General features: G+C 35.4%; 1 protein-coding gene across 1 annotated transcript in view; it reads left to right on the forward strand.

The window, feature by feature from the left end:
• CFAP47 (cilia and flagella associated protein 47) overlaps positions 1 to 12,161 on the forward strand; it is a 553,185-nt gene extending 541,024 nt beyond the window's left edge. Inside the window, exons 63-64 of the mRNA XM_045471009.1 lie at positions 6,948 to 7,116; positions 11,403 to 12,161. Coding sequence (XP_045326965.1) covers positions 6,948 to 7,116; positions 11,403 to 11,612 — 379 coding nt within the window. The 3' untranslated portion in view covers positions 11,613 to 12,161. The remainder of the gene's footprint in view (positions 1 to 6,947; positions 7,117 to 11,402) is intronic.
• Positions 12,162 to 12,444: the final 283 nt, after the last annotated feature.

Below are 12,444 nucleotides of genomic sequence, written 5' to 3' on the forward strand. Positions count from 1 at the left end.
GCTCAAACTCATGAACCATGAGATCATGACCTGAGCTGAAGTCGGACATTTAATGACTGAGCTAACCAGGCGCCCCCGTTTCTTACATATTTTGGATATTAGCCCCCAATCAGATACATGATTTACAAATATTTTCTCCAATTCCATAGGTTGCCTTTTCATTTTGTTGATTTTTCCCTTTGCTGTGCAGAATTTTTTTCTTTTGATATAGTCCCACTTCTTTATTTTTGCTTTTGTTGCCAGTGCTTTTGATGTCGTATCTAAACAATCATTTCCAAGACAAGACGCTTTTTCCCAGTGTTTTCTTCTTTTTTTTTCACAGTTTGTTTTTATGGGATTTAGGTCTTATATTTATGTCTTTCATCCATTTTGAGTTGATTTTTGTGTGCAGTGTAAGATAGGGATCCAATTTCATTCTTCTGCATGTGGTTATCCAGTTTTTCCAGCCACATTTATTGAAAAGACTATTTTTTTTTTTTTTTTTTTTTTTTTTTTTTTTTTGCCATTCAGGATCCTTTGACACTAAATGTGGATTTTACAATTTTTTTCCTATTTCTTTGAAAGATGACATTGGGATTTTGGTGGGAATTGCATTGATTCTGTAGATTACTTAGATTGCTTTGGGTAGTATGGACATTTTAGCAACATTAAATTGTTCCTGTCAATGAACATAGGGACATCTTTCCATTTATTTGTTTCTTCTTCAATTTCTTTCAACATTATCTTATAGCAATGTACAGATCTCTAACCTCCTTGGTTAAATCTATTTCTAATATTTTATTCTTTTTCATGCTCTTTTAAATGGGGTGGTTTTTCAATTTTTTTTCAAGTAGTTTCTTGCTATTGTATAAAAATGCAACTGATTTTTACATATTGATTTTATATCTTGAAACTTTGCTGAATTCTAACAGAATCCTAACAGAGTCCTACCAGATGTTTTGTGTAACCATTCTCCATATACGATTATGTCATCTGCTAACAGAGATAGTGGTCTTAGAGGAACAGCTTTGGCTTTTCAGTGTTGAGTATGATGTTAGCTGTGGGCTTTTCATATGTGACCTTTATTATGTTGAAGTAATTTCCTTCTATTCCTAGATTGTTGAGTGTTTTTATCATAGAAAGGTGTTGAATTTTGTCAAATGCTTTTTCTGCATAGATTGAGATTATTATGTATTTTTTATCCTTCATTCTGTGAAAGTGGTTTATCATACTGACTTTCTTATGTTGGACCTTCCTTATATCCTATGGATAAATCCTATTTGGACATGGTATATGATCCTATTAATGTGCAATTGAATTCCATTTGGTGGTATTTGTTGAGGATTTTTGCATCTATATTCATCAGGGATGTTGGCCTGTAGTTTTCTTTTCTTGTGTCTTTTTCTGGCATTGATATCAGGATAATATTGCTATAAATAAATTAAGTTTGGAAGTATTCACTGCTCTGCACTAGCTTGGAGGAGTTTGAGATAGATTGGTGTTAATTCTTCTTCAAATATTTGGTAGAAGTCACCATCTGGTCCTGGGCTTTTCTTTGTTGGGAGGATTTTGATTACTGATTCAGTCTCCTTAGTATTGATAGATCTGTTCAGATTTTTTATTTCTTCATGATTCAGTCTTGGTAGATTGCATTTTTCTAGGAATTTATTCCCTTCTTCTCAGTTATACAATTTTTTGGGCATATAATTGTTCATTCAGTCTCTTATGATTCTTTTTATTTCTGGAGCATCAGTTGTAACATCTCCTTTTTCATTTATGATTTTACTTATTTGAGTCTTCACTCTTAGTCTAGCTCAATGTCAATTTTGTTAATCTTTTCAAAAAACCTACTCTTAGTTTGACTCTTGGTTGATTTTCTTATTTTTCTTTGTTTTATTTCTGCTCTCATCTTTATTATTTCCTTCTTTCTGCTAACATTGGGTTGAGTTCTTTTTTTTCTACCACCTTGAGGTGTAGAATTAAGTTGTTTACTTGAGATCTTTGTTCTTTTTTAATGTAGGCTTTTTTTCACCACAAATTTCCCTCTAAGTACTACTTTTGCTGCATTATATAGGCTTTGGTATGTTGTATTTTCATTTTCATTTGTCTCAAGATATTTTCTAATATGTCTTTGATTTCTTCTTTGACTCCTTGGTTGTTCAAGAGTTCGTTGTTTAATTTCCACACATTTGTTTATTTCCCGGTTTTCCTTCTGCTCTTGATAGCTAGTTTTATTCCATTGTGGTGGGAAAAGATAGCTGGTATAATTTCAGTCTTCTTAAGTTTATTCAGGCTTGATTTGTGACTTAACCTGTGATCTGCCCTGGAGATTGTTCTATGTGCACCTGAGTAGAATGTAAATGCTGTGGCTGTTGGATGGAATGTTCTGTATATATCTGTCAGACCATTTGGTCTGTAGTGTTGTTCCAGTCTTCTTTTTTCTTTTTGATCTTCTGAGTTTCCCATCCATTATTGTAAATGGGGTATTGAAGTCTCCATTTTTTTTTCAAATAGTTCATTGCTATTGTATAAAAATGCAACCGATTTTTACATATTGATTTTATATCCTACAACTTTACTGACTTCATTTATTAGTCCTAAGAGATTTTTTGTGTAATCATTCTACATATATGATTATGTCATCTGCTAACAGAGATAGTGGTCTTAGAGGAAAAGCTTTGGCTTTTCAGTGTTGAATATGATGTTATTTCCATTATTCTATTTGTCTATTTCTCCCTTAATTCTGTCAATCTTTTGTACATACATTTAAGTGCTCTGGTGTTGGGCATATATATATAGACATGCATAATTATTATATCATTCTTATGAATTGATCTTGTCATTATATAATGTCCTTGTCTCTGGTTACAGAGTTTTACTAAGTCTATTTTGCCTAATATAAGTAAGGCTATCCACACTCTCTTTTGTTTACCATTTGCATGGAATATCTCTTTCCTTCCTTTAACTTTCAGCTTATGTGTATCTTTAAATCTAAAGTTAGTCTTTTGTAGACAGCATATATTTGGATCTTGTTTTTTATTCAATTAGCTCTGTGTCTTGTGACTGGGGTGTCTGTTTTATATTTAAAATAATTATTGGTAGGGAATGACTTACTGTTGTCATTTTGTTGTTTTCTCTATGTTCTTTTGTCCATCTTTTCCTTTGTTGCTGTCTTCCCTTGTGTAGTTTTGATGGTTTTTTTTTAGTGACACACTTTGATTCCCTTCTCATTTTTCTTTTTGGTATCTTCCATAGGTGTTTGTGATTACAGTGAAGATTACATAAAACAACTTACAGGTTAAAAAAAATCTCTTTTAAGCTAATAACCACTTTAACTGAATACAAAATCTCTACACTTTGTTAGTGATGCACAGATTACACATTTTATATTGTATACGATTAATACATTTTATAATTTTTATTTTTTGTACTTTTGTCTTTTAACTTCTCTGCCACAATTAAAAAATGGTTCGTAGGGGCGCCTGGGTGGCTCAGTCGGTTAAGCGTCCGACTTCAGCTCAGGTCACGATCTCACAGTCCGTGAGTTCGAGCCCCGCGTCGGGCTCTGTGCTGACAGCTCAGAGCCTGGAGCCTTCTTCGGATTCTGTGTCTCCCCCTCTCTCTGAACCTCCCCCGTTCATGCTCTGTCTCTCTCTGTCTCAAAAATACATAAACATTAAAAAAAATTTTTTTTTAATAAAAAAAAAATGGTTCGTATACCCCCATTACAGTATTCAGTGTTGTGTATTTTTCTTTGTATTTACCCCTACCAGTGAGCTTTGACTTTCAAATACTTTTGTGTTGCTGTTTAACATCTTTCCATTTTAATTTGAAGGACTCCCTTTAGTATGTTTTGTAAGACATGTCTAATGGTGATTTACTCCCTCAGCTTTTATCAAGAAATTCTTTATCTTCTTCATTTTTGAAGGACAGTTTTGCTAGATATAGTATTTTGGGTTGACAGTTTGTTTGCAGCAGTTTGAATATATCATCCCACTCACTTCAGGCTTACAAGGTTTCTACTGAGGAATCTGCTAATGGTCTTACAAGGGTGGCCTTGTATATGAGGAATCCTTTTTTCCTTTGCTCCTCTCAAAATTATCTTTTTGTCTTTAACTGTTGACATTTTGATTGTGTGTTTCATTGTGGAGTTCTTTAGTTTCATCCCATTTGGAATATGTTGGACTTCATGAGTCTATGTTTCTTTCCTTCCTCAGATTTGGGAGTTTTTTGGCATTATTTCTTTTAGTAAGTTTTCTTGCCCTCATTTCCCTCTTCTTTTGAGACTCATTACATGTATAGTGGTCCACTTGATGTTGTTATATAAGTCATTTAGATTTTATTTACTCTGTTTCATTTATTTTTCTTTTTGTTCCTCTAACTGAATAATTTCAAATGACATGTCTTTGAACTCCCTAATTCCTTCTGCTTGATCATATATATCCATGGTTGAACCCCTCTAGTGAATTTTTCAGGTCACTTATTGCCATCTTCAGCTCTAAAATTGTTTGCCCTTTTTTATATTTTCTGCCTCTTTGTTTTGTTCATGTATGGTTTTCCTGAAAGTGTCGAACATCTTCATGACAGTTATTTTGAATAATTGGTCACTAATTCCCATACTTTCATTTCTTTATGGTGTGTTTCTAGAGGTCTCTTTTGTTCCTTTAACTGGGTAATTTTTTCCTGTTTCTTCATGTTCTTTCTAACTTCGTGTTGGTATCCACACATTTGGAAAAATAGCTATCTCTCTCAGTCTTTATGGACTAGCTTCTTGCAGGGAAAGATCTTCACCACTTAGACCAAGTGGGGATCCTGGGGACCTCTCAGATTTTTTTTTGTGAGTATATCTCTCTGAACTTGTGTGTGAAGATTACTAATTAAAGGAGTTTGCTGGTTTCCTTTTTTTTTTTTTTTTTTTTTTTTCAGGAGTTCCTAGCTTCTTGCTCTTTTGCTCTCTGTCTTCTATACTCCGGGCACTCTGAAGCAGCAGCACACCACCCAGATCTTTGTATTTCCCCTCAGCAGCCTCCAGGCATCTAGATTTTGCCACGTTCTGTCAGTTTTCTGAGACAAGATAGAAACCAGAACCTTGAGCAGCACACTGAAAATCCAGAAAATTGGACACATGTTCCACTCTTCTTTTTCCACACTTAGGGAGAAGATTTTGAGCTGTACAATTTCTGTCTGCTCTACCCTGGCACCTCTGGAGCACTGCCACCCTGTCCACTTTGTTCTTAGAAGCCCCCATGCGTCTCTAGTGTGTCAGGTCCCATCAGGACTTCAAGATAAGCAAGACAGAAGCCAGTCTCTTGGGCAGCTGTCCTCACATTCCAACCAGAAGCCCAATTGTTGGATATCTGGTCCACCCTTCTGTTTCCTTCCCCGGGGAGAAATGGAAACTGAGAATTTCTTCCTAATCATGTGGTGTTGCACTGGTGAGGAGGGCACACTGTGCTGAGAGCATGCCACGGATTTTCTACTGACTTCCAAACAGCTGATTTTGTGCTCCCCTGGAAGACAGAAGCCTCTCAACTGGTTTCTGAATGTCTCACAATTGGAATTGATCTTTGTATTGTTGTTGCTTGGGAGAAAAGAGGTTCTGGGTCTTCTGTTCCACCAGAACCCCTGAGTATTCTGTTGTATACATTCATCTTATTTATTGCATCATGCGTCATTGCCTAGCACTGGTAGTAAGATGTTTTAAAACAACAACAATAGGGGCGCCTGGGTGGCTCAGTCGGTTGAGTGTCCGATTTCGGCTCAGGTCATGATCTTGCGGTTTGTGAGTTCGAGCCCCATGTCGGGCTCTGTGCTGACAGCTCAGAGCCTGGAGCCTGCTTCAGATTCTGTGTCTCCCTCTCTCTCTCTGCTCCTCCCCCACTTGTGCTTTGTCTCTCCCTCTATCAAAAATAAATAAAAAATGTAAAAAAAATTTTTAAAAACAACAATCATAATGACTGACTGTATTAATATTGATTAATCCATATAGAGCATTTGCCACATGTCAGGTACTGAGCTAATTGCTTTATAGGGGTTATTACCTTCATTGAACAGGTATGAAAACTGAGGTCCAAAAAGGTAAGTTGTTTCAAGTTATGCACTTAGATGGAGCTGGGATTCCAGTCCAGGCCATCCATATCCATAGTCCACTTTCTCAAACCCTCTGCGACGATACTCAATACATTTGCTGGGTGGATCACTGAGTCCCGACCAGAATCTCGCACCTCCTTTTCTGTGATTCACTGTTGGATCTGTTCTAGGAAACCGTTCTTTGCCTTCTACTTGCATCTCCCCTGTCACTTTGGTTACAAAATTCCTCATGTACAGCCTGCCATGCAGCGTGCTCCTCCCCTGCTTTATTCTACCAGAGGAGTTTCTCAACTTCTCTCTCAGTCCTCATCTCAGATATAATCAACCTTAATGTGAAAATGGTCACTTGAATCCTAAATGCCTCTCCGTTCACTTCAGATCATAGCAACTCCTCTTCAGGCTCAAGAATCTTTTAATAAACCTGCAAAGTACCTTCATCTCACTTCACAAGTGGAAAGCTAAAGGAAAGTGAGCAATCACATTGGAATAGTCATAAAAACAAAGGCTTCCTGATGGCTGTTCTAGCCATGCATTTTAGATATGAATTTATTTACAAATGATTGCATTTTAATTTGGGACACTGACTTCTCCACATTTTTATAGAGACAGCATTTTACTCTTTGTACAATAAAAACATAAGACATAATTTTAAAAAATCTTTAAAATTCCATCTTGTCACCCTGGGAAGAATGACATTGTTCAGTAATTTTAAAAATGCCTCCTCACCATGATAAAGTAACAAGCATCAGGCTCACAGATGCATGGCAGCATTAATGTTTAACTGTAGTCCTGTGCAACAGGATATAAACTCTATCCATCAAGTTCTCACAAAGAGTAATGATAAAACTTAAAGGTTACTATTTGTATTTTTGTTCTAGAAATCCTGAGCCATTCACTGCATACTTCCTACCTGGCAGTGATCCTGCGTTTTTTGTAAAACCTAAGGTTGGAAAACTTCTTCCTCTTGACACTGAAGGAACTCTCATCATTGTGGGTTTTAAACCCCAAATGTACAGTAGGAAGTACAAAGCAACATTAGCAATACAGGTAAAGTGATTTGTATATTCACATATTGTTTTCTGTAATAACCTATTCAAGAACTTCAGGTGATTTGAGATAGAGATTTTGGAATCTTTGATGAAGCCATAAGGTATTGCCAAAAGGTTAAAGTCTAAAATGAAGAAAATTAGGGGTGCCTGGATGGCTCAGTCGGTTAAGCATCTGCCTCTTGATTGCAACTCAGGTCATGATCTTGTGGTTCGTGGGTTCGAGCCCTGTGTCGGGCTCCATGCTGACAGTGTGGAGCCTGCTTGGGATTCGCTCTGTCTCCCTCTCTTTCTCTGCCCCTCCCCTGCTCTCTTCTGCTCTCTCTAAATAAATAAATAAACTTAAATAAATAAAATGAAGAAAATTAAATAGAAGATAAAATTTATTTTTAATTGAGAAAAACAATGTAAAGTGGGCCATTAATATAAAAGTCTGCTCAAGTGATCATCTTAATAAAGTTAAGGTAAACACAATTTTGAAAATTTATGCAGCAAGCAAAATTTCTCCATAAGATTTCACACATGTATTTTGCTAATAGCTTCTAGGCTAAAGACAGCTTTCAAACTATTTATGAAAAGATGCCTATTGCCAGTGTCTATTTTCAGTAGCACAGACACAAAGGACGTGTAGTTATGTTTCAAGACACAACCACTGGTGCCAAAGTGATTACTAGACTTCTAAATCAGACACTAATTAGGCAGTGCAACGGGCAGAAAGATGTGTTGTTGCTCTTTTAATGAATAGAGAAAAGAATAATGTTGAATATTTCTTGAGAAAATTGTTTATATTTTTCATCTTTCTGGGAGTTTTTACAACCCAGGTAATAACAATACAAAGCCTCTGGGGCCTTGCCGCACATTGCCCTTTGCTGTATTGATGCTTGGTTTAAAATGATCATATTGTACCTATTTCTTAAGAAATAATGACATACTCTTACTCTAAGGGATTAAATGATATATTTAAAAACAGGTTTACAAACGAAAATGATGTTTATTTTACCTAGTGCACAGTTGACATTTTTGAAATGAATTACTTTGGAGGCCTTCCCAACATAAGCTGTGCCTGTTTTCCCTATGTTGATTTGACAATTAAATCACTGGCAGCAGAATTGAAGGGTTTCTGTGAGAGAGTAAGTTGACATATGGGATCAAATGAAAATATGAAATTTTCATTTAGTCTGAAGTGGTACAGTTTGATAAAGCTTATGTGGAAAATTGATATTGAAATGTGTTGAAGAAATCACTTTTGTTGACTCTATTTTTATTTTGGAAAATTCCAAATGTGAATATGAAGAGAGTGAATAATTACTTCACATACACTCATCATCCAGGGTGAACACTTATCAAATCAGGGTCACTTCAAGTGTATTCCCACCCCCTTCCCCATATTCCATATTATTTTGAAGAAAATCCCAGACGTCATATTATCTTCAACTATTTCCTATTAATCTCTAAAAGACCAAAATCATAACCATGATACCTTTATCACATCTGAAAATTAACAATAATCCTTTAGTATCACAACATATCAAATCTCCATTTAGTGTTCAAATTTCCAATTGACTCACGCATCTCATATTTTTTAACTTAAAAAAAGTATTAACTTATAAGAAGTTGCAAAAATAGTACATAAAGTCCTATGAATACTTCTCCCAGCTTTTCCCAATGGTGAGATTTTATAGAGCTACAGTAATATATCAAAAGAAGGAAATTGACATTGACAAAACATTGTTAACTAAGCTAGAGGTCTTCTTCCTCCACGTATATGTGGTGTGTGTGTGTGTGTGTGTGTGTGTGTGTGTGTGTGTGTGTGTATTTCTAGGCAATTTGAACCCATGTGTAGATCTGTATAACTACAATCACAACTGACATACAGAACTCTTCCAACACAACTGAGAGAATTGGCAACATTGTGGAAACTGTGTCATGCTCTTTATGGTCACGTCCAATACCATAACTCCTCCTTTACCACAGCAACTGCTAATCTTTTCTCCATCTCTTTGATTTTCTAATTTCTAGAACATTACATGAATGGAATCATACTCTGTGTGACCTTCTGAGATTGGCTTTTTATGCTGAGCATAATGCCCTCGAGATTCATAAAAGTTATTGCAGATATCAAATCAATGATTTTGAAATCATGATTCAAATATTGTCTTTCTGACTCAAAACCCTGCTCTTAATGATGTCACACACGATGTCTCATATGACGTCTCACATGATGTCTCACATGATAAATGTGAAGAAGTTTTAAAGTTTCATTATCTAAATAAAAATTACCCTGCATATGGTATTATCATCTTTTAAGCTATTGATGTTAAGCATTAAATCAATTAATACTTATATATGAAACATATGATCTTCATTGTGCTTTACTTAGAAACAAAAATTAAGATCTTTAAGAACACTTTAGTTAAATATTAGCCCACACAAACTTCAACAACTAAATTAGCAAGCTTCATAAGTTCTCTTTCAATTAAACCATATTTAGAATGATTAAAAACTGCCTTTTCCCCACTATTACAGAAGGCATATAGCACTAGTTTTGAGAGACTTAAGTAACTTGGTCAGACTGTTTACAAAAAGCAATGTCACTCAAAGAGAATAGGTAGTCCACTAAACTTTCCATAATAAATCTTAAATAGTTTATACAAAAATGTGAAAGCTGCCAAAATTATCCAAGATAAAACATATGTTTGTGCAAAAGTAACATAGATGGACCTGTTATAGCTAGAGACATAACCAGACATAAGTAATATGTATATAAATACATTGCTTTTATGGGAATAAATCATTGTCATAAAACTGTGAAATGGAATATATATATATATTATATGTATATAATATATATCTTGGTTTGTATTTCCTCCTAAGCAAAAATCCAAAATAAGGATTCAAATCCAAGTAGCACATTTGCTATGTGATCTAAAGAAACAGATGCAGGGAAGCCAAGATGTGAGACAGAAAAGGAATAAAAACAAATAAAGAGTGCTTTATCAAGTCAATTACCATAGTGGGCAACTGGAATTTCATCTTACAGAATTTCTATGGAAAATAGTATGGAAGACACACTGTAGACTATTTACATCAATGGGGCTAGAGAGTTGGGGGTGTTTTTACATCAATCGAACATCCTTATGTGAAGGAAAATGTTATTTAACCCAGTTATAGTATAGTTTTTGGTTCCGCTTTTACCTCTTTGATTCTGAATACACAATTACTATGAGCACTGGATGGAAGAGCCAGTTAACGACTAAAATAGGGGCATTCCAGGTGTGCAAGAAAATCCTGCATTTAACATTCTTCGATGGATATCACATTACCCCTTACACCCTGACTCATGTTATTGCAATATTCACTCAGCCTGGATTTATCCTGAATGAGTTTTCGGAACACACGTGATCCTAATCTTATCGTGGAGAAGAAGGCCTAGATAAACACAGCATCAGGAAATTCTGCAAGAGCAGTGGGATTTAAGTATGAACATAAACATGCAGAAAATGCTAGGCTTTGTAATTCACTTCTGCCGTCCTGTGCATATATACAGAAAAAAAAACCAAAGACGATGGATCTTTAAAGAAATCCCTAAGTGGTACTAACTTGGATTTAGATTATGACTGTCATTAATGATTTTATACAATGCTCAGTAATTTCAAATGGTTGTATTATTTATAGATTTTCATAATCTAAAAAAACAGAAGCTCGACATATTTTACCAGTCCGTTCTATAGCCACAGTTAAATTCTCATGGATAAGTTCATCTTGGAAGGCATGGTTTCCATTAGTTATGTAGTTCATGCTGGGCAACAGTTTCATGCAAAGAAAATAGATTGCTTCCCCTTAGATCATATGGATGCTGAGATCACCCTTGATGCAGACCTCTATCTCTGAGGGACCTTTTAGTGAGTGGTTCTTTTTTTTTTTTTTTAATGTTTATTTATTTTGAGAGGGAGGAGAAGAAGGGCATAGAGAGGGGGAGAGAGAATCCGAAGCAGGCTTTGCACTGACAGCACAGAGCCCGATGCAGGGCTCGATCCTACAAACCATGAAATTGTGACCTGAGCTGGAATCAAGAGTTGGATGCTTAACCAGCTGGGTCACCCAGGTGCCCCGTGGTTCTTAATTCATAAAACCAAATGCTTTCCTGAATTTATTTTCCATGTTAATTATCTATTACCGGCACACTTTCAGTTTTGTACCTTTCCCATACCTTGCATGGAGAAGAGAGAAGGTATTCTCTCAATCCTTGAATATTTCATGTGAAATTTCTCCTCTCTTTGTTTCCAGACACCGGACATGTACTGGTTGTATGATATCAATGGGTTACCTCAAGTTACCAAGCCACCGATGAATGTCAAAGCCAAAGTTGACACTAACAAGATGTTTGATAGAAGGCCAGTTGGTCAGCACAATTTTATCCGTGAAAATGCTAAACTCATAAGGACAGGGGTGTCCTCTACCATCAAGGGTGCGCCTTTGATGTTGAAGAATAAATAAATACTTTTTCCCAAAATATTTCTTGAGCTTCAGTAGAATTGAACATATTTTCATGATTGTTCTTTCGTCTTCTGGAGTATTTCTAAGGAGTAACGTTTCAATTATAATAGGCCTTCTCTACTTTTTAAACTGACTAAATCTATTCTCTGAATATGTTTTACCTGATTTCTGTTATGTGTATCTTTGAAAATAGACTGGTTGAAAATTATTGGGATTGGTTCCCTTTTAAGTTACAGAGTACATTTGTAGCAAAAGAAAAATGATTTCAGCTTAGAAATCCATGCACATAAGTATATGTAGTCGATATGCTTCTACAGTGAGTCTTTAAACAATATAGATATATTTCAAAATGATCCTGGAGAAAATTCATTTTCTCAAAGTAAAAGAGAGCATTTTGCTCGGTAGTTGTCAGAAAAATATAATAATAAACAGCAAATACGGACCATCTTTAAGACACTTTGGCACAAATGACTGGCTCTGCCACGAATTAGTCATTCATATGATTTTAAGCAAATCGCTTCCCCTTTCTGTGCCCTATTTTCTTACGTGCAAAACAAAAGAACTATACTAGGACAAGAATTTGCAAACCATAGATCTAGTCTGCCACTTCTTTTTATACCCCTACTAACAAATAAGAGACTTTTGCATTTTTAAATGGTTGAAAAAATTAATAGAAGAATATTAAGTAACACAAGAAAACTGCATAAAATTCAAATTTTATTGTCTATAAATAAAGTTTTACGGAAACATAGCCACAGTCATTTCTTTGTGTATTGTCTGTGCCTGCTTTTGTGCTCTAACAGCAAGGTTCAATGGACAGAAACCATATAGC

This window comes from Leopardus geoffroyi, chromosome X, assembly GCF_018350155.1.
Source record: "Leopardus geoffroyi isolate Oge1 chromosome X, O.geoffroyi_Oge1_pat1.0, whole genome shotgun sequence".
NCBI classification, from domain to species: Eukaryota; Metazoa; Chordata; class Mammalia; order Carnivora; family Felidae; genus Leopardus; species Leopardus geoffroyi.